Below are 25,033 nucleotides of genomic sequence, written 5' to 3'. Positions count from 1 at the left end.
CATAGTATTTGGGTGTGCTGCTAAGTGTTCCACATCAGGGAAATGGTTCGCCCATGGTATTTGGGTGTGCTGCTCGGTATCTTTGCCGGAATATTGGTTCTAGTTCTATGCCCTTTCTGTAGATAAATTGTAAGGCTAAAATAAAATCAACTCAATTGGCTTTTGCCAGAACTGAAAAAAAAAGGAATTTAGCATTTTGTTAATTAGAATGAGGATCAAACATCCCTTTAGATGACCTGTATTGACCTTAGAGAATATATTGTTCTGGATGACTTGTTTTCCAGGTCACACTTTAGTGATCAAATCTGTCATAAGACATTTCAGATTTTAAAGTGGAGCAGATTTAAGTCTTATCACAGATGAGACATTTTATTAAATAGAATAATCCTGGATCATTGTGAGTGGTAGTTGAATTAGAATGTTCTATAAAAAAACCACTCTGTCATTATGTATTTTTTGTCAGTATACTCAAATCTAATATCATGGATGTATGTTTGCTGTTAAAATCAAAAGTATGTTATTTTAATGTTGTGCAAAACACCACTCAAACAAATTCAATTGGCTTCAATAAATAACACACAATCAATGCATTATATCAACACTTATATATAGAAATGGTGAAACTGGGTCAACATTTTCTTGGATCAAATCATGTGAAATGTTGTGCTCTGCAGTGTATAGTGCAACATTAAGGTCACGAAACCATGTCGATGATAATGTAACCTGACCATGTGATGTAACAGAAGACTTTGATGATCGTTGACCTGTAAAAAACTACACAGAGGCTGCCACAGGGCAAGGGTGTCTAAGGTTTAGATAAATCCCTATCATAAGTCTGTATTACAAACCTTGCACTGCTTGGCTACCTGTGGCAGGTGTCAGACTGCAAAATTTCTCGTAAATCACAGCTGCATCCTGGGCCATGTTTTACCTGTGATCTAGACAAGGTATTATCGGTTTCTGTTTTGTTTGTAATTAATAATTCATCATTAGTGGGAATATTAATTCAGTTAGATCTGATTAGTTAGGGGGTGGGGTCGGTTAATGAATATTAATTCAGTTAGATCTGATTAGTTAGGGGGTGGGGTCGGTTAATGAAGAAGAAGTGGTGCATTGTGATCATCTGTCCAGCTAAGGGTAACCAATGCATTCTTAACTGCTAGTTGTCTTCAGTAAGATGTTGCAGTGAGATAGGACTATACTGTCAGTATAATATGACTGGATGAGGTGTTTCAGTAAGATGGTTCAGTGAGATAGGACTATACTGTCGGTATAATATGACTGGATGAGGTGTCTTCAGTAAGATGGTTCAGTGAGATAGGACTATACTGTCGGTATAATATGACTAGATGAGGTGTCTTCAGTAAGATGGTTCAGTGAGATAGGACTATACTGTCGGTATAAATATGACTGGATGAGGTGTCTTTAGTAAGATGGTTCAGTGAGATAGGACTATACTGTCGGTATAATATGACTGGATGAGGTGTCTTCAGTAAGATGGTTCAGTGAGACAGCACTATACTGTCGGTATAATATGACTGGATGAGGTGTCTTCAGTAAGATGGTTCAGTGAGACAGCACTATACTGTCGGTATAATATGACTGGATGAGGTGTCTTTAGTAAGATGTTGTATGAGATAGCACTATAATGTCGTATAATGTCACTGGATGAGGTGTCTTCAGTAAGATGGTTCAGTGAGACAGCACTATACTGTCGGTATAATATGACTGGATTAGGTGTCTTCAGTAAGATGGTTCAGTGAGACAGCACTATAATGTCGGTATAATATGACTGGATTAGGTGTCTTCAGTAAGATGTTGTATGAGATAGCACTATAATGTCGGTATAATATCACTGGATGATCAGGTGTCTTCAGTAAGTGAAAAACATCACACCATTCTGTCCTGTGTGACTCAACTGACCTTGGAATTCTTATATATGTGTATATCTAGATAAAAAGATTTCATGAAATTTGCTTTTCAGCTCTTTGCAGAAGTCTTCCAGTAAGATAGTGTATAATGTTAGATTACAGAAATTGTAAATATTCCCTCGTAGTTAACAATCCGCCTCAAAGTTAAGGATGGATCATGGTAACTTTTCCACTGTTCATCAGTATTCGATCGAGTTAGATTTTAACTCATAATGAAGGGTTTTTTGTCAAAATTCATTCAGAATTAAGTTACTGCTAACCAATGTAATTTTGTGTCTACTTAATTTAGCATTTTCTGCTGAATTTCTTACTTATTCAGGACAATTTAATTTTGCAATCAAGACTTTTATAATTCCACTTGACCTATCTTTGAAACAATTTTGCATCAATTCATTTTTGCGGTTTCATTTTGCTCTTTAAATACACGAAAATGAATTGCACATGAAAATTAATTGGATTACAGTGTAGGACTTAATTGGATTACAGTGTATGACTTAATTGGATTACAGTGTATGACTTAATTGGATTACAGTATATGACTTAATTGGATTACAGTATATGACTTAATTGGATTACAGTGTATGACTTAATTGGATTACAGTATATGACTTAATTGGATTACAGTGTATGACTTAATTGGATTACAGTATATGACTTAATTGGATTACAGTATATGACTTAATTGGATTACAGTGTATGACTTAATTGGATTACAGTATATGACTTAATTGGATTACAGTGTATGACTTAATTGGATTACAGTATATGACTTAATTGGATTACAGTGTATGACTTAATTGGATTACAGTATATGACTTAATTGGATTACAGTATATGACTTAATTGGATTACAGTATATGACTTAATTGGATTACAGTATATGACTTAATTGGATTACAGTATATGACTTAATTGGATTACAGTATATGACTTAATTGGATTACAGTGTATGACTTAATTGGATTACAGTATATGACTTAATTGGATTACAGTATATGACTTAATTGGATTACAGTATATGACTTAATTGGATTACAGTGTATGACTTAATTGGATTACAGTATATGACTTAATTGGATTACAGTGTGTGACTTAATTGGATGACAGTAAATGACTTAATTGGATTACAGTATATGACTTTATTGGATTACAGTGTATGACTTAATTGGATTACAGTGTATGACTTACAGTGTTTTCTAATCATGGTTTTCAATTAGTGTTTTATTATACCGAGTCATCATATCTAGGTACAAAAGGATTTCCGGTAGGAATGTTTATGATATACTAAAATAATTAATATTCTTGTGATAGTGTCTGATTTTAAAATTGGAAACAGATATGAGATGTCGGCTTCGATGGCAAAATATCGGAATGTATGAGCTGGAGTGTCTTATATGTAGTGTGTTTAGGGGTAAACCAGGTACGACAGATCACGATCAGCACACACTTAACATATGTCACAGTCGTCATTATTCTGTGGAAACCTGACAGATATTTAACCCATCAACTCATGGAATGTGAAAATACTAGGAAAATCTCTTAACAATATAATTCTTCCTTTTTGTTCACTTCTTGTTATGACCTTCCATCAAAGTGCAATATATTGAAGTTGTTAGCCAATGTACTACCTAAACCAGGGTCATTGTCATTAAATAAATAGTGTGACAACTCGAGATCACTACAGTTAATTATTTGTTTTTTGTATAGGTTTTTAGACTATCCGAGCCAGGGTAGGTCAAAGTGACCTTCCTGATATAGGATCAACATTTATCATACAATATTAATAATACATGATTATTGTAGTGATTTATAGACATAATTGATTGATTGACATCAATTGTACACTATTCACAGTACTTTGACTGTTGAAGTTTATAGCCCAATTATGTAATTGACCTAATTCAGTGTTAAGTTAAGAAGTCATGTAATTGTCAATTTAATGCTGCAGTTTTTGAAAAAAAAACCTTAAAGGAAATTAATGTAATGTTATATTATATAATTACAAACATCAGAAGTAGTTTGGGAAGTATTATATGTTCAAGTTTATTTCACATCAAAAGGAACCTCTTATCACATATATAAAATAGTGCGTCTGAAATAAACCAGTCTGAACTGACAACCACATGATTGGTTAATGACATTATTTAATCTATACCTTCATCATTATATGCCTCCAAATCTACTTCCATCACCGTTTTGTCAAATCTATTTATATTCCTCGTTGTGTCATCAAATCTACCCTTTTAATTTCTACTATCCTTATAAAAGCTTAGCTGTTAGTATTAGCCACATTCACGTCCTTCCAGAGGCATTTCAAGAATTCAATTCTGGAGACATTCTGCCTTTTTTGGCCATCAACTATGAAAGAAACACACTGAAGTGAATACCCCCTGGGATAAAATAGAGATAGAAACACTGAATTGTACTTGCTAATTCAGTAACTCTACCCTGGCTTGATTGGTGGGCTGACACACGATGGTGCAGACGCAGGCCAACATGACCACAATACCCTATATAAATATAGACAGGATTGGTGTGGAATTTTGTTCTGCATTCTAGAGGCAAGCATTAAATTTGCCTGTAAGTTGATGGCTGATTTCAACACTATTATCAGATTAGACTCGATTTTTACAGACTTGTTCACCTGTTCAGAGATCAGCTGCTAAGTTAGCGATGATTTGATCCAAGGTTATACAAGGGCAAGGTGTCCTACAAACAAGTTTATAAGGTCATATATCATCTGGTTGTGTTATATAGAATGGTTATTTTCATATCAATGGTACTAAACACCATCAACCCCAGCTAGTGAGAAATGTATAGAACTGCTTGTTCTCAAATAGGTCACACAGTGACCTTCACCTTAAAAGTCAAAAATGTATAATTTTTCTGTGAAAAAAGAGGTACCTTAATGCAGTCTTGTATGGAGTAGACTTACAATTGTGTCAACTGTGGTGATTTGTCCTCTGCCATACATTAACTATAAGGTGATTTGGAAAAAAACCCACTTTCTTATTGTCTATGGAACTTGGTATTATAATTTTGATTACGCAACGCCCTATGACATGATAGACAAGTCATTTTGACACATGAAGACAAGATAATGCTTAGAGATAAGGCATTTGTTTAAGTCAGACTAAAAGATAATATGTGAGTATAAGTCTGTTTTCAATTTAATGGTACTCTGCTGTTAAAAACCGCAAACTGCATGGCAGAGTTATTTTAGCTGATTGACAGAGGGATTGAAATGAACATGAGCGGTGATTTCATGGGTACTTAGGACACAGGCCTGATTGTTGGAGATTGATTAGGTTTAAACTGTCTAATATCTCCCGGGAATTCCAGGATTGCTTTCTATGTAGTTCTACATTATCACTTAATGACAGAGATTGAAATGCAGATAGCATAATTCCAATAACATGCATGAGCGAGTTCTATATTAGACTATAGGACTATTGGAGACTTATTACTCACTGCCGAAAGCTGTTTTTATCAGGTACATACATCAGGGTACATCAATATCAAGTTTATATGCTGTAAAAGTTTTGTATAAAATTGAGTTGAGTGTTGTTATGTTAAAGTAGATTAGAAACAGGCCGTCCATTTGAATGGATTTACTTCACATGGACAGCACCATGTGACACTAGCTCCATTGCATTTGAATCGGAATCTGAATTGGATTTTAAATATGTCATTTGTATAAATGTTGGATTAAAAACATCAGATTCCACTGTCAGAGTAATATGTGTTTTCAAGTATTGATGTTGTGAATTCGGTGAGTATAAATTCATTGTTTTCACTTAAGTAAATTGTGATATGGAAATTTTCTATATATTTTTCATCCATTTTACCAATGAAATATTCATGTGGACTATTGAAAACTCACGAAGCATCCTGATTTCTCGGTTGATAAGAAATGTTGTGGTACTATATCGCTCACTGGGGAAAATAGATATGTGTATGGTATATTTCAACTGTGAAATGTTACAGCGATGTCTATTAACGTTTGTTGATGTGTAGTTGTTTCCATTCCACATGTACCTTTCCCTGGCAGGTCAGCTTTGTTTCACTCAAATCTACAGATACGTCATAGTAGCCAAATGTGATTTTTGAAGTACTAATTATATTTTTAATATGTGAACAATTAATGACTGGTTAAGATGAAATTTGAAGATTTATTAACCTAAAATTGAAATAATATTAACTTGTAGGAAAGTTTTGTTCCAATCAATTGGCATGGTTTTTTTAGGTAAAAAAAGATTTCCATGGAGGGTCATGTCTTATCTTAAATTGTTCGCAACAAAAAATTACACATTGGAATTTGGCGTAGAAAATCAATAGTCTCTTATCGGTAAAATATCTTCAACTTCCTTGAAGGTTCTTATTTAAATTGATATATATAATGCTACAGGTAAATTCCACTTTATCAACAAGTTTGTACCAGAACTTTGTTCCATTAGATCTGAATGTTGATGTGTCCATTCATAAAAATTGAGAAAGGAGTGCTTTGTACAGAGTAATTGATATTTTAGCCAGATTTTAATTCAGGAATAAATGTGAAAGGAAACAAATTTAAAAAGAAAACCATCAATTTAAAAATACAAAAAAAAAAATAAAGTGCCTTTGATACAAATGCATGATACACTTGTGTATTTTAATGCTGTTTATATGCACAGTTTTAAATAATTATAATTTAGATATAGTTTTATCTGGTTTAATTCAACTTGTTTTCCCAAAGTTGTGGTGTTTTTTCAGGTTGACCCTACGTATTTATAGAAACATGATTTATATAACAGCTAGTTATCAAGTCAAACTAGATCAGTTGTACTTTGTGCTACATACTTCACAACTTTGTCATCCAGCTGGCCAACTTTTTATACAAGGCACAATCCCCTGTCTTAAAGGAATTCTATACAGGGTAGGAGGTAGGGATGAATATATTACAGAGAGGTCAGAGGTCGATTAGAGTTTGGGAGGTGAAAGGTGATTATTTAGGTAGAGGGAGAGGAGACTGTTTATAGAGAGAGTAATCAGTGACTGTGTTTAGACTGTAAACCTGGCTCACACACAAAACATAGGAATCAGGGTGGATGGCGGGGTAGATGACGTAAACTTAGAATTTACAGGGCCATCGTATTAAAGCACTGATTCACCTGGTGGAGTTTACATGTTGTGTATTAATTTTACCTGTGTATGAAGTGTTGCTTTTTCACATGGAGATAAAACGAAAGTTTCACGGTTTGGCTGTTGAAGTGAGATCTGGATTACTTCTCTATTCTGGATGTATATTGTTAGAGTTTTGATGTTGGATTTTTGATCTGAATGATCCCTTTGTGGGAGAGTGTGATAACAGTATTTAAATATATGTGAAGATTCCACGGACAAGATCACAGGTATGTGTAGTGTTGACAATAGAGGACTCCGAGGTCAGGGGCTGTATGTCTCATACCTGTACTTTAGCTATAATGTAGCCATGATAAACACACACAGACATTTAAAAGTTCAATAAGTAAAGCTATTCTTACATTTCTGATAGTTTGGTATGTGAAGCCTTTCTCAGTGAACACACAGTCTGATAAAGTTACAATAAAAAACCCTGTAAAGTCTCTAGAGTATAGACTGTTAACGAGGCCTACATCAATGGGAATTAAAGCATTATTACCTGTCAGGTTATATCAGCCAATCAGTTTCCTTTCATTGTAGACTGATAATTAATAAGAAAGACATTTGTGTATGTCAACCCTCATGTATATATACATTTCACTACTTTGGCAATTTGGTTGATACATTAATGTATAAATCAAATGTAAATGTTATACTAACGCTTGGTAATGATACATATTAAAGCTACTCTAGGAAATAAATGTTCTCTGCTACACTCAGAGAAAATGGTTACTGCTAACTTACACTCAGAGATAAATGTTTACTGCTAACTTACACTCAGGGATAAATGTTTACTGCTAACTTACACTCAGGGATAAATGTTTACTGCTAACTTACACTCAGGGATAAATGTTTACTGCTAACTTACACTCAGGGATAAATGTTTACTGCTAACTTACACTCAGGGATAAATGGTTACAGCTAACTTACACTCAGGGATAAATGTTTACTGCTAACTTACACTCAGAGATAAATGTTTACTGCTAACTTACACTCAGGGATAAATGTTTACTGCTAACTTACACTCAGGGAAAATGTTTACTGCTAACTTACACTCAGGGATAAATGGTTACAGCTAACTTACACTCAGGGATAAATGTTTACTGCTAACTTACACTCAGGGATAAATGTTTACTGCTAACTTACACTCAGGGATAAATGGTTACAGCTAACTTACACTCAGGGATAAATGCTTACTGCTAACTTACACTCAGGGATAAATGTTTACTGCTAACTTACACTCAGGGATAAATGTTTACTGCTAACTTACACTCAGGGATAAATGGTTACAGCTAACTTACACTCAGGGAAAATGTTTACTGCTAACTTACACTCAGGGATAAATGTTTACTGCTAACTTACACTCAGGGATAAATGTTTACTGCTAACTTACACTCAGGGATAAATGTTTACTGCTAACTTACACTCAGGGATAAATGGTTACTGCTAACTTACACTCAGGGATAAATGTTTACAGCTAACTTACACTCAGGGAAAATGTTTACTGCTAACTTACACTCAGGGATAAATGTTTACTGCTAACTTACACTCAGGGATAAATGTTTACTGCTAACTTACAGACAGATAATAAATGTTTATATATGAGAAAAGATCCATCATTATTTTACTGATATAGATCATGCTTGATTCCTCTAGGATCTCTTTCTTGTAGTTAGATCCATTTTGTATTTAAGACTGTAACAAGGTAAGGACCACTAACCAGTCAAGTGTTACTATAGAGTTTATCTAGATGTTGACATGTATTTATAGCTTACATTGTACAGGTGTGAATATTTCCTAGTAATCCTATAGGTAGACTATGTTAATATGATATTTACTAAGTGTACCTAACATGCTATCTAGGGTTTCAAAACAGAGACTGTGGGAACAAGGTATTGTTTATAGGGTGAAGGTCGGGTATTTTATGTAAGGTTAAGGTTTGATACCTTAACAAGTCCACCCAACATAAGTGTTTGGGGAGACATTGGGCCTGGCACGATTCAGACCCTAATTAAATAATGAGCCGAGTTTTTGTAAATTATAAACCATGGTACACATGTTAAGGGATGACAGTGCATAAATCTGCATTCATTTGTATGACAGAAATTCTAATTATCTCATCTTACCGCTACAGATATAATCAGTATGAATGCTATTTCTAGTTGTGACACTCTCAGTTTGACTTAAGTTTCTTGTTAGACTGATAACCAATGCTAGTAATGCTTTCATTCATCACATATCTATAATGGTTTGAAATTTTAGATGGCATTGGTTGATCAGACAGGATTATTATATTTATTTTTATCTTGTAATCTTAAAGTTATTGTGGTCATGAATATGAATCCATTTTGTTATAGTGTTGTTTTGAGTCTTACCATGAAGTAGAGGGATGGTATACTATATGAAACAGAGGATCGCTATACTGTATGAAATAAAGGGATGCTTATAATTCTGTATGAAATAAAGGGATGCTTATAATTCTGTATGAAATAAAGGGATGCTTATAATTCTGTATGAAATAAAGGGATGCTTATAATACTGTATGAAATAAAGGGATGCTATGCTGTTTGAAATAGAGGGATGCTATACTGTATGAAATAGAGGGATGCTATACTGTATGAAATAGAGGGATGCTGTACTGTATGAAATAGAGGGATGCTGTACTGTATGAAATAGAGGGATGCTATACTGTATGAAATAGAGGGATGCTATACTGTATGAAATAGAGGGATGCTATACTGTATGAAATAGAGGGATGTTATACAGTATGAAATAGAGGAATGCTATAATGTATGAAATAGAGGGATGCCATACTGTATGAAATAGAGGGGTGCCATACTGTATGAAATAAAGGGTACAATTAAAGGGATACTATACTGTATGAAATAGAGGGATGCTATACTGTATGAAATAGAGGGATGCTATACTGTATGAAATAGAGGGATGCTATACTGTATGAAATAGAGGGATGCTATACTGTATGAAATAGAGGGATGCTGTACTGTATGAAATAGAGGGATGCTATACTGTATGAAATAGAGGGATGCTATACTGTATGAAATAGAGGGGATGCTGTCTTATGAAATAGAGGGATATAGTATCATATGTATGAAATATGTAGGGGATGCTATACTGTATGAAATATAGAGGGATTCTATACTGTACTGTATGAAATAGAGGGATGCTATACTGTATAATAAGGGATGTACTGTATAAATAGAGGGATGCTATACTGTATGAAATAGAGGGATGTCTATACTGTATGAAATAGAGGGATGCTATACTGTATGAAATAAAGGGATGTTATACTGTATGAAAATAGAGGGATGCCATACTGTATGAAATAAAGAGATGCTATACTGTATAAAATAGAGGGATGCTAGAGATGCTATACTGTATAAAATAGAGGATGCCTGTAACCAACTGATTCTCATATGTTTGATTAAATCTTGTGTAATTTGTGAGCAATAAGAAATAAAAAAAAATCAGTTTGTTTATAGATTTATATCCTCCATCTGGTCCTGTCTTATACTGTCCCACCATGTGATACAGACAGACGCATTGACTTCCAGGCATTTCTTACTTTTTCAACATCATTCAATGTTTATTGATATTTATTTTAAACATTTTCAGTTTCAACTGCTAATTCTACAGTATAAAGTTATATTTTGCTGTGTTCAGATTTGTTTGCATTACATACCTGAAAGTGATCTTATGAAGATATTCCAGTAGAAATGTTCTCTTAATGTAACTTTCAAATATGTTATTGACAGGAAACCATCAGGTATCAAAAGTGTAAATTCCAGGAAATTGATATCTTGTTCTTATCTACCTGCTCCACAAAGGGGAAACCATGAACTGTAGTATAGTTTGTAGGCAACAAACTCCTCAAAACTACTGTAAAGGAAATCTTTATCAAGGTATATAGTGTTGAAAAGGTATACAAATATATGTTTTGCCTTTAATGACATCTTCTACTGGATATTCTTGCACTAATAATTAATTCATTGTATTTTCCTTTTTTGTTTCCACAGAAGCCAGTTTTGCAGTGAAGGCTCGGGCGGTGAAGGATTACTGTGATCTGTATGACACAAAGTCTCTCGCATTTCGGGAAGGTGACATTATAAAGGTCAGTCTACATCAAGTATCGATACATACACTGCATCAAAATACATGTCATACAATTAACACACACTTATTCATCAGATACACATAACACATCAAAATACATTTCATACAAGTAACACAAGTATACATCAAGTATAGATACACATAACACATCAGAATAAATGTCATACAATTATCACACAAGTATACATCAGATAGAGATAACACATCAAAATACATGTCATACAAATAACACAAGTATACATCAAGTATAGAAACACATAACAAATCAGAATAAATGTCATACAAGTAACACAAGTATACATCAAGTATAGAAATACATAACACATCAGAATAAATGTCATACAAATAACACACACGTATACATCAGATACACATAACACATCAAAATACATGTCATACAAATAACACAAGTATACATCAAGTATTGATGCACATACTGCATCAGAATAAATGTCATACAAATAACACAAGTATACATCAGATATACATAACACATCAAAATACATGTCATACAAGTAACACAAGTATACATCAAGTATAGATACACCTTACACATCAAAATACATGTCATACAATTATCACACAAGTATACATCAGATAGAGATAACACATCAAAATACATGTCATACAAGTAACACAAGTATACATCAAGTATAGATACACATAACACATCAGAATAAATGTCATACAATTATCACACAAGCATACATCAGATAGAGATAACACATCAAAATACATGTCATACAAATAACACACAAGTATACATCAGATATACATAACACATCAAAATACATGTCATACAAATAACACAAGTATACATCAAGATATGCACATAACACATCAAAATACATGTCATACAAACAACACAAGTATATATCAGATATACATAACACATCAAAATACATGTCATACAAATAACACAGACGTATACATCAGATATACATAACACATCAAAATAATGTCATACAATAACACAAGTATACATCAGATATCAAAACACATCAAAATAATGTCATACAAACAACACAAGTATACATCAGATATACATAACACATCAAAATACATGTCATACAAGTAACACAAGTATACATCAAGTATAGATACACCTTACACATCAAAATACATGTCATACAAATAACACACAAGTATACATCAGATATACATAACACATCAAAATACATGTCATACAAATAACACAAGTATACATCAAGTATTGATACACATAACACATCAAAATACATGTCATACAAGTAACACACAAGTATACATCAGATACACATAACACATCAAAATACATGTCATACAAGTAACACACAAGTATACATCAGATACACATAACACATCAAAATACATGTCATACAAGTAACACACAAGTATACATCAGATACACATAACACATCAAAATACATGTCATACAAACAACACAAGTATATATCAGATATACATAACACATCAAAATACATGTCATACAAATAACACAGACGTATACATCAGATAGACATAACACATCAAAATACATGTCATACAATTATCACACAAGTATACATCAGATATACATAACACATCAAAATACATGTCATACAATTATCACACAAGTATACATCAGATACACATAACACATCAAAATACATGTCATATAAATAACACAAGTATACATCAGATACACATAACACATCAGAATAAATGTCATACAAGTAACACACACGTATACATCAGATACACATAACACATTAAAATACATGTCATACAAATAACACAAGTATACATCAGATACACATAACACATCAAAATACATGTCATACAAATAACACACAAGTATATATCAGATATACATAACACATCAAAATACATGTCATACAAATAACACACAAGTACACATCAGATACACATAACACATCAAAATACATGTCATACAAGTAACACACACGTATACATCAGATATACATAACACATCAAAATACATGTCATACAAATAACACACAAGTACACATCAGATACACATTACACATCAAAATACATGTCATACAATTATCACACAAGTATACATCAGATACACATATCACATCAGAATACATGTCATACAAATAACACACAAGTACACGTCATTGGTCACTATATATATATATATATAATTACTAAGTTAAAGGAAAGACAAACATATCATAATGTGTTTACTTTTAACTTGTGTAGTATCCCATCCTGTTGAAATGTTTGTGATGTATATCTGATGTCCAGTTCATAAAAGACCAGAGGGCCATATTACTGTGAATCATTTATATACAGTGGTAAAGCTACATCATACATTAGAGTATACAGATGTACTGATGTTCCCTAGCCAGCAGGCAGTCGTGTCCAGCTGGGCAGCATTAATTATGGACCAATATTAATTAGTATACCTCATGGTTATTGCTCCTTTGTACAGTGGTCTATGAAGTGGGTGGTCATTACTGTTAATTACCTCCAAATGTTTATAGTTTAAGATTGTTTATTTTACCTCTTATCTATCTGTGGGACTGACAAATGTACTATGTCTGTTGTGTATTCCAATGATGTAGCCTGGAATAGTAGAAAATGTTTAAAATAACTTCAATCAGAAAAATAGTCCAATTAATTTCCTGTTTGTTGAGCAGTTAGAATATTTCCTCCTATATCTTTACTTAGGCTGTACCATTAAGGCTTCATGGAGCTGTGAATAGATGACTCCATTGCCCTTTTCAGTTGTTCAGTCTCTCTATTTTCTACTATGTTTGTCTTTGTATAGGTTTATGAAGCTTCAGGAAGTTATATAATTATGAATCACTTTGTTGTAATGGTCTGTCCATCCCTTGGCCCTGTCTGTCTGGGTCTGTCCATCCCTTAGCTCGTCTGTCTGGGTCTCTAGGTATGTGTCAAGGTTTGTGTATTTGGATCTGTATCATAGATAATACTGATAGATGTTGAGTACTTAAGTCAAGTCAGAATCATCACATTCAAAGAAATAAATATGTAGGAACATGATTGAATCAAGGTAATAAAGCTAGAAACATCCTAGAATAAGACATCTATATAGCCATGGACAACCTGGTGAAACCAAAGCTGAGTGGGGTTACCTTAGATAAGTTAGATAAGAATGGTTCCAGCTCAGTAAGAGTTAGTGAGTCCTGTCAGTGTCTGTTACATCATCTGTGTCTATACTGTATCTATACTGTATCTAAACCCATCATAGATTAACTCATCAACTACACTAACTGGGGTAATCCCTGCCAAGGCTAATTGATGCTTCTTAGGAATCAGACGATTTACAATAATACTAACTTACTGAAGTTTCCTTACATGAAATTGAAGATTATATCTGGTCCCCATACCAGAGGGTTCATTCACTTATGGCTGGGGGTATGGACTGGAGGGGAAGGGGGATACACGGTGGGGGTATGGAGGGGGGGGGGGGGGTATGTTTGTGTGGAGGGAAGAGGAGCCTAGATAGTGATGACAGTGGGAGAGGTTGTGACCTCCCCAGTAGAGGTCACTACTGTACACACATCACCCAGCATGTGCTCTGGTAGTATACCAAGGCCATTCTGTACCTCTCACATGGATTACCTACATAGGATGTGATTGTGGTGTTAGAGGTAAGAAACTTATATCAAAGTCATCACAGTAAAACATATATACCCAAGGGGCCAGGGCAGTAGGTCTATAGGGCCAGACTCAAATCTGACACAGGGGGATATATAGTGGTGACTTCCTGATATAGAAGGGATGAAGGGAAGTGGAGGAGTGAGGGGGAGGGGGGGCTTTGGTGTTGTTTTCCTTGACTTATCTCCTTGTCAGTTTATAATTTATTCGTTGATATCTCACTGATAATTAAGAACCATTTAAACTTGAGGTGATAAGGAATATAAATATATAATTTGTGCTAAATATCATCTGTATCAAATTTATCATTATTCAGTGTAAAATTATTATTTTTGGAATAATATGATTTTATAACATCTTATCATGTTAGAAGTCAGACTAAAGCTGAAATATGAATATGAATTTACTAAAAAATAAGACACATACATATGATAGGAACATGAAATGTACTACAGAACATGAAATATGAATTATGGCAGTCATTTCAAGCACTGCATACATTTCTTAATCTGTGCATGTGCAAGGGAAATTTATATTCACCACTAACCTTATCCATTTATACATGGTGAAAAACTGTTTTCAGGATTGCATAAAATTTGCATCATCCACTTAACGCCTCATACTTCAGGTGGAAAATACAAAAAAGTCTTTTCAGATAAAAGTTGACTTTGATGCAGGCAAAGGGACACCTGCCAAGACTAGTGTAGTTTGGCTGTGGGTGTGTCAAAGGTATGGAGATGGATGGCTGTCTCTGAACACCAGCTAGATATATATTTCCTGTCTTATTGTGAAATACACAGAAATCCAACAGTGTCATCTATTTCTTCCCTGTGTTGGCTAGATATCAATTCCAGTTTCAAATGGGATTAAATTTAATGCTATGTTGTGAAACACGAGATATCAGCCATGGTTTGTAAATCTGAAATCTTATAGAAAGACTTTAAAATTCTAAAGTAATCTTTTCGTGACAAATATATTTCTTCTATCTGTTACTGAATGTTCTTTTTGTAGGCAGGCAAATGACATCATGTGTTAATGTAAATGGAACTATGACTTACAATATGTGTTCATATACACAACTTTAGAAACCAAGGAAAGTTTCATAAATCATTTAATTTCTTATTCTTGAAGTACATAATAATTAAAGAAACTTTTTTGATATTGTCTGTCGAACCAGTATTGTTACCTACACATACATCACTTCTAAACAACCATCCTGTCCTTAGTTAACAGGGATTAAAATGTTCAGCCAATTGGCTGATTTCAGCCTTTTTGACTTTCAGAAAATAGGTTCCGGTATCTTTAATTCCATAAAATATCCCCCAAAAAATGAATTTCAGCCTTTTTCAAAATTTTCTATTTTCATCTCTGAGTTAAGCTGTAATATTCCAGTTTCTATAGCTATGGGCTAGCTAAGGGGAGATAATCATGTAGCTATATACACCAGACATGATTTTCCACAATGACTAAAACTGTTCTCTCTGATGGCTGATCGTCTGGTTTCTATTTACATTAATGCCTTGGGAGTACCAACTGGACAGGGGTCATTTGTTGGATACTGTCCACCACTCTGGTCAGTAAATTAGCCACAAGGGGAAATGCTATTGTAGTATAAACTTAAGAGTATGGAGAGATGTTTCCAATATACTATGTATATTGTTCCTAGCATTCTGATTGAGAGCTTCATGTATACTAACCATACTGGTCAGCTACAGATGCTGGCCACTTGCTCTAAGCTATAATGAGTCTTGTGGGCAGCTGTGAAAGATCAGCATGTATAGAAGGATGGAGCCCATGTGCTTGCATGATTACAAGGCTACTACATGTAGACTGGAGCCATTTGCTGTGTGCATTAGTATTTTAAGGTAATCTATTGCAAGTTAATATTCAAACCTTTATTAAGTTTTATATACCTTTTGAAGCCTTCAGTTGAAACTGTATTAGAAGCACCATAGCTATTGGGAGTTTACATTAACTGGTATACAACTTCAAAAGTGATTATAGCTTCAGATGAAACGATTGGATTGATGGTAACTAATCCTGAAGTAATTGTTCTGTGATGTATTTGAATGGCCGTTTTGGCCGGAGGATTGTGAAGGTAATTATTTCATGTAAGGACATATAATTGTGTGATTGATTTTACATCAGTCAAGTTAAATATCTAGGAGAACCGTTTATGATACTCCTCATGTTGATCAATACCTCTGTTCTGTATGTAGATTTTCCTCATGGGTTTTCGTGGTGTAGTGAAACTACTTTTTGCTCTAGCTCCATAACAACGGAGGTATTTCTCCCCTGAAGTATTTCTATATCGGCCTCAGGACAATACTCCAGGCCTGCCTTGGCTGGCTGTATTATCCTCCCTGACATTAAGGATAGTTCCTACCAGATATTAAGTGCTGTGATAATGGCGGTGTAGTACATTCCTTGATTAAGCGGTCAGTGATCCTAATTTGTATATGTAAATAGACTCTGCAGGGGGCCAACTGTATCAATATCCACATCATATTATACATCTATACAATTAGTGCTGGAACAGTTTACAGTAAAATCATATTAAAGTCTAAAAATAACAGGAGAATTTTACATTGAAGTGTGTATAAATATGTGTCACTTGGGTATAGATTAAAGGGAGGTAATCTAATAGATGTATCAGCACACTTATCCATAGTTTGGGCTGCTCTATGTATATAGGTAGCAGTAAATTGATTTTTATGTAGGACCAACCTTGACTTTATCGTTTTGTTTGTCTGTTAGCGGTACTCTTATCTCGTCTGACTCAATCTGGTTTTTTCTTGTTGTATCTGTTTATCACGATGTGCTGCGGTCATGTATCAATGTCTGTGATCTCCACAAATCAACTGTATTTACTAGATTTGTTACATCAATTAGTCATAATTCTTATCCAAGTTCCTAGACTTATTGAGGTGTGAGGGATAGCGATGGGGAATTATTGTGTTATTGGAGTGTTGATGATGTTGTTGTTTTGTGATGGAACAATTTGATACATGACGTCCCAAATAGACCACCCAACAGTACTTCACACGTGTTACCCTTACATCCTGTATTAAAAGTACTACTCTCCACTCAATCTGATTAACATTTAAATCTTTATACATGCCCCTTAGAGATCTAACATTCAAATCTTTATACATGCCCCTTAGAGATCTAACATTCAAATCTTTATACATGCCCCTTAGAGATCTGACATTCAAATCTTTATACATGCCCCTTAGAGATCTAACATTCAAATCTTTATACATGCCCCTTAGAGATCTAACATTCAAATCTTTATACATGCCCCTTAGAGATCTAACATTCAAATCTTTATACATGCCCCTTAGAGATCTAACATTCAAATCTTTATACATGCCCCTTAGAGATCTAACATTCAAATCTTTATACATGCCCCTTAGAGATCTAACATTCAAATCTTTATACATGCCCCTTAGAGATCTAACATTCAAATCTTTATACATGCCCCTTAGAGATCTGACATTCAAATCTATATACATGCCCCTTAGAGATCTAACATTCAAATTTTTATACATGCCCCTTAGAGATCTAACATTCAAATCTTTATACATGCCCCTTAGAGATCTAACATTCAAATCTTTATACATGCCCCTTAGAGATCTGACATTCAAATCTATATACATGCCCCTTAGAGATCTAACATTCAAATTTTTATACATGCCCCTTAGAGATCTGACATTCAAATCTTTATACATGCCCCTTAGAGAGATCTAACATTCAAATCTTTATACATGCCCCTTAGAGATCTAACATTCAAATCTTTATACATGCCCCTTAGAGATCTAACATTCAAATCTTTATACATGCCCCTTAGAGATCTGACATTCAAATCTTTATACATGCCCCTTAGAGATCTAACATTCAAATCTTTATACATGCCCCTTAGAGATCTAACATTCAAATCTTTATACATGCCCCTTAGAGATCTAACATTCAAATCTTTATACATGCCCCTTAGAGATCTGACAACATCTATATAGGGGTCATGTTCTGGTGACCTTCTGGATTGATTCATTCTTTACAACCAAAATCTTGGAAGTGCAATTTTGAGTCAGCAAAATCAGAGTTTACAGTGACTTGTGTCTATAGATCCATTTTGTCCCAAAATGTAGAACTGTCTCTTAACGGCATTATAAGGTTGTGCCAAGGTAAAGTAACATGGAGTGTAGAGGTCATTAAAACTTAATTGACATCTATTGAGATGTTGTCAGATCCTCAATAAAATGGAGACAAAATAAGGATTTCTATTCTAATCAGATTGACATTTGACCATTTAATGAACACTATTGCCTAGCCTGCAGAACATAGTGGTACTCCCAGCCATTACACTTCCTGGATAAGCAGATCCCCCTTAGATTCTGCTCCTAATTGAGAGTGACGCCACCTACCATCAACAAGCTAAACTGTTGGGGGAATCCCTTCCCTCTGCCCCCCCCCCCCCCTCCCCCCTTACTAAATTATTAGTGTAGGCCTTTAACATTGATTATCAGTGATGTTTTAGCTTTGTCAACATTCCACAGACTTTTGACCATTTATAGTTTTGCTAAATTGTTCCAGTGAGACTGCTTTACATATAAACTGTCTTTGGGTGGCTGAAGTAGGTGGTAAAAGCTCTCATCACCTTCAAATACGCAAATCCTTTAAGATCATTTTCTAATGTCTACAATACGAATCATGAGTAATAGTAGTAGCCAACCGGGAAACACAAGGGGAAGTCACTCACATGGGAAATCATTCAGGATATATCACAAGGGCTTCAGTTAATTGTGGAAAAAAGATCATTATATGAGTATTGGCAAAATAGTTAATGGGTAAATTGATGATTCTGAAACTTATGGCTGTCCTGTTTAACAGTATTGTGACAGCTTGATAAAGAGAATGATGGATTCAGTAAGATACAAATAAACGGTAACCAATGTCAAATTACAGTTTTAGACAAAAATTGCAGACAAGTAACTAAAGTTAAAAAGACAATGGATTCAAAGACAATTAGATTTGAAGAGAGTTGGAACCAGAGCGCCAACCAAAGTAAAAAGGAAATCAGAGACAAAAAGGTATCAGTATATAAATGGCTGGTGTAGGACATGGAAAAAGTCATTTGTACTGGAATCATTTTATATCAGGTTGTAACACAGATATTAATTGTTTATATCCAGCATTCTAAATTTGGTAATGTTTAATTCAACAATTTGACAGTGATGAGTTTATACAAATGTAACTAGTGACCATGTTTATGCAGATAGATTGTTTGGGTTTGTATATTTATACACGTTTACATATTTATCATTAGTAACTAAGATTTCTGGCGATGAAATTACAACAGATGTCTTCATTCATGTTACGATATTTGCCTCAAGGCTTTGATGTTGATAAATATTACATGTAAATGTGTGGGTCTCTAAACACTTAATTCATTCATATATCAACCCCTGTGTTAAGTAATAATCAGAAAAAAAACTGGCCTAGTAATATAATATTGTCCTGATGCTTTGACAACATTGAGAACTGGCCAGCTACAGTTAGTGGTATTATTGGGAAAACACCCCATTGAATTAGTAATTATTGTCCAGTGGGATTTGGATGGATGGAACACGTTATATCTTATTGGTACAATCTAGGGGCTCGCTGGCTCAGAACTCAAAGCAACATGGCTGTAAAAAATCTGTAAATGGTTGTTAAAAGGCCATGTGGTGTATAACGCGTATCTCTGAGATTGTTGAAAAAATGTAATTGAATTCCAAAACAGAAAATTATTTTTATAAAATGGTAAAACATTTTTTCATGTTATGGCATTCTTTGATTGAAAATTGTTCCTTTTAAGCAGTATATGATAACTATTATCACAGCTGAATGTTTCAGGAAATATTTTTTGTGTGGGGATATTTGTAGAGTAACTTTTAAGTGTTTGCCATGGGTTATAAACCATCTAGTTTTTGTGACGTAGTGATATTGATTCAGTTCACACGCCATTTTTATTGACTTGGTATTAGCAGGATAAAGAAATCAAGCATACTCCAACCGCAGACATCACTTTCAGCTTAATTTAAGGAATTGGAATAAAAAGTAAATACAGGTCAATCAAGTGAAACAGTATTTGATGGCTGTTTTGGGTACAAAAACATGGCCCGTACTTGGGTTGGGGAATATTATTGAACTTAGATAGTATTGATGGGAACTAGACAATGAAATTAGGCCTGGCATTCAGGAATTTCTGATGAAGTGACCGAAATGTCAGATAAATTGGATCGCTATGTTATGAGCCTTAATTGTCCAATATATGGATCTGGACCAGGGACAGCAAAGCGATATGCACATATTTACTTTGGGAAGCTTGAGAGAGATGCACGATGTACTGAATCGGGACAATGAACAATTTGTGCTGTGTGTGTGGGATGTGGGAAGTATTTGGTATAGTTAATTAAGGTGGTCAATATTCACACTGGTCAGCTGCTGATTGACCATATGGACTGGACATTGACTGACCAGACCTGTGTGTGTAATGGCTGGCCAGGTTCCAGGATATGATTTAGCAGAATAATACACTTTCCTTACTAGTGTGAGTGTAGGATAATATTAGAGTAGTTTCTTGTATTAGTGCCAGAAATGGATTTGACAAATATGCTTGAAAAACTCTGATATGACTACTAAATGTGAGTATGATTGATATTGCATGCTTTAAGATGTTCCATTCTTGCTTGATAGTTAAAACAAACTTATAAATTAATCATGATGTATATTGTGTTTCTTTGTTCCATTGTGACAATGTGTCTGTGAAGACATCATTCCTGATGACTTAATGAATTGAAGTCTACTTCAGGAATTTCTTTCCACGTGAATTAGTGTTAAGTTTTTTGTTTTATCGTCAAAAGTGATTTGAATGTCATCTACAAGTTAAATGACAACAAAGTTAATTCAACAAGGATTGAATACAACTAGGATTAAATTCAACAAGGATTGAATACAATAAGGTTAAATTCAACAAGGTTTAAAACAACAATGATTAAATACATCAAGGATTAAAAGGGAATACAACACAACACGGACTTGATACAACAAGTATTTCACATGAGGATTTGATACATGGATTAACACTACAAGGATTGAATGCAACACAGGTTCAACAAGGATTTAACATATTGAGGATTTGATACAGCAAGAATTTTCTTCAATCTACAAATAGGATTCAACTCATCAAGGATATAACAACATGGATTTACTAGAACAAGGATTTAAGCCAAGGAGTAAATACAACATGAATTTAATACCACATATCAGATATACAACAAGGATAAGATTCAACATAGATCGATAGAATTATACACGAATTTGATGTATAGCAATCATAGAATTCATAAAACAAGGATTTAATATGTTTGACCAAAAAGTATGTAATTGATAAGGATATATTGATTAAATCTAACCAGACTTTTGTTTGATTGTGGTCTATGGATTACTGAGGATATACTACAACAGCTAAGCAGACTTTTATTTGATCCGAAAGCGTTTATTTCAAAAGACATATAAAAAGTTTACTAGACTTTTGTTTGATTTGATGAGTCAATGGATTGTGAAGGATATTTGCAAAAGCTAACTGGTTTGATGGGTATATATGCATTACTAAGACCATCAGTAAAAGCTAACCAGACTTTTGTTTAATTAGAGTTTATTGGTGGTATGCTAACCAGACTTTTGTTTAGATAGAGTTTATTGATAGTATGCCAACCAGACTTTTGTTTAATTAGAGTTTATTGATGGTATGCTAACCAGGCTTTTGTTTGATTAGAGTGTATTGGTGGTATGCTAACCAGACTTTTGTTTGATGGCTATATATGGATAACTAAGGCCAGCTGTGTGTAGAGGACCTGCTACACTGGACACCATTTAACTATTTGTGATGACTAAATTGCTTCATGTTTTTCTGTTCATGGTGAGGTGATCCCTATAGGGTCATCTGGTCTACTGTATTGGTCAGTGGTCAGCAGGGAGGACTGGTCCACTGTATTTGTCAGTGGTCAGCAGGGAGGACTGGTCCTCTGTATTGGTCAGTGGCCAGCGGGGAGGACTGCATGGTCCTCTGTATTGGTCAGTGGTCAGCAGGGAGGACTGCATGGTCCTCTGTATTGGTCAGTGGTCAGCAGGGAGGACTGGTTCTCTGTATTGGTCAGTGGTCAGCAGGGAGGACACTGAAACACTATCAATGAAGGATACTAAAGGACCATAAAGTTAATAAGTATGTACCTTCTTTTAGGTTGTATTTCTCATGGTAGGCTCTCAGATTTCATACGACAAGGAATATTATCTTACAGAGTTTGTTTATTTTGTTAAACCATATTAAAAAAAGGATGTGTCATAGCAAGGTTAGGATAAAGAGGAAAGCTGGAGTACTCAGAGAACAACCACCTACTCACAGTTGGTATCTTACAACAGTCCCACTTGGGATTCAAACTTAGTATCCCAGAATTGTGGGGCTAGTGGTGATACGCTGTAACATCTTAACCAATCAGTTTAAGGTCTTGCAGACATTTCTATAGTTGAATATCTCTATCACCCAAATATGAAATTTTTTAATTTACAGGAAGGAAAATCAATTGAGTTATCCTTGGCTAAAAATATTTAGAGACACAGAAAAGGACAGTGAACCAAACTGCTTGTTGATTAATTTGTTGTTGAACAGTTTAATGATTTCAGACATAATTTCTTTGTTTTGTTGAAATGTTACAAGGTTTCTTCCAATAATGACGGCATAGAGCTGATGGAAACTAAAGGATATTGTATAAAGTTGTAGGTTATCATTAGGGCCCCGCATCGAGATGCGGGTGCCCTATAGTAATCAGGTTGTCCGTCTGTCTGTCCGTCCGTCCGTCTGTCTGTTTTTTTTCTTTTGCACATTAATGATGGAAGGGAGTGGAGTATTTTCCCCATATTTTACATGATGATTCCCCATCCATTCTAGATCTGCTTGGTAATTTTTCAGGCTGAAATTAAATTAAAAAATCGGCCATCTTGGATTTTAACATTTAAAAAATCACAATGTTGTTGCTCTTAACTGATAAACATTTTGTTATAACATTATGATGCAAAGTTGTTCAGAATTAAACAAGGAGTTGACTGTCCAAAGGTAAGGTCATGGGCCAAGGTTACTAAGTCAAAGGTCAAGGTCAAATTTATTTGAGTTATTTGTATGCTCTTAATGTAATGTTAGCTTGGAATCAGGATTCAAGTTAAATACTTGGAAGACTTTTTCCAAAGAATTATAATAATGTACCATCATCGGTTTCCCAATTAATGTTGACATTAATTATTTATTAGCAACATATAGCTAACATGGAAGAATTCGTTGTCAAAATACTACTTTTCCACTTAAGCACGTCAGACACATAGCGGGGCCCTTTCTGACGTGTCAGTGTTCTAGTTTCTGTAAGGTTTCAAATGTTAGGGCATTTGAAAGGATTAAAGTTGTTCATTTTGATCTTTAAAATGCCTGACAGATATTAATTATCATTTTCCATTGTATAATTTATCAAAGAATCAATTAACTCTAGAAATCTGATAATTAATTTCCAAGCAGGTAAAAGTTTGTGGTACCCACGTGCACTGTCACCAGTACATATGTACCGCCATGTTGTCACAAAACCATTTGTTATTTTGAATGTCACTGAGATACGAGATGTAATTTGGCATTTAAATCTATTTTATTTCAGAAAAAACCTTAATGCTTTGAAATGAATAAGTATTTTGCACTGAAAGTACACTGGTGTAGAGGTACATTGAGAAAATTGATACTAACATCTTACTTTTCGCTACATTCCGCATGAAACAATGGCTGTCAATAAAAATTTGTTTAGCCATACATTTCTGTACTAGGACACTTGGAACCATGCAGAGTGATTTTCAATATTGTACTTGTGTGGTTCACAGTTATGTCACATTGTTGCCTTGGTTGGAGGTTATTGAGATATACACACAAGATGTTAGCTTTAGAATACTATCGAGGACAACTAATACCACATGCTATATCCTTATTGAGGACTCTACAGTGATGAGAGAACAAAAATCTGAAAAACAAAATACAGGCAAACCTGTGTATGAAGACTTCCCAAGAGACAGATAATGGTCTTTATAGCTAAATGATATTGCCCATGTGGGACCACAATCTTATT

The 25,033-nt window shown here is 34.3% G+C and overlaps 1 protein-coding gene across 1 annotated transcript in view; it reads left to right on the top strand.

Moving 5' to 3' along the window:
• The window catches only part of LOC138324259 (caskin-2-like), a 172,454-nt gene that overhangs the window by 85,051 nt on the left and 62,370 nt on the right, over positions 1 to 25,033 (top strand). The window contains exon 8 of the mRNA XM_069269338.1: positions 11,126 to 11,220. Coding sequence (XP_069125439.1) covers positions 11,126 to 11,220 — 95 coding nt within the window. The remainder of the gene's footprint in view (positions 1 to 11,125; positions 11,221 to 25,033) is intronic.

This window comes from Argopecten irradians, chromosome 5 (assembly GCF_041381155.1).
Source record: "Argopecten irradians isolate NY chromosome 5, Ai_NY, whole genome shotgun sequence".
NCBI classification, from domain to species: domain Eukaryota; kingdom Metazoa; phylum Mollusca; class Bivalvia; order Pectinida; family Pectinidae; genus Argopecten; species Argopecten irradians.
Note: the sequence above shows the minus strand (reverse complement) of the source record. Positions and strands in the feature narration are given on the sequence as shown.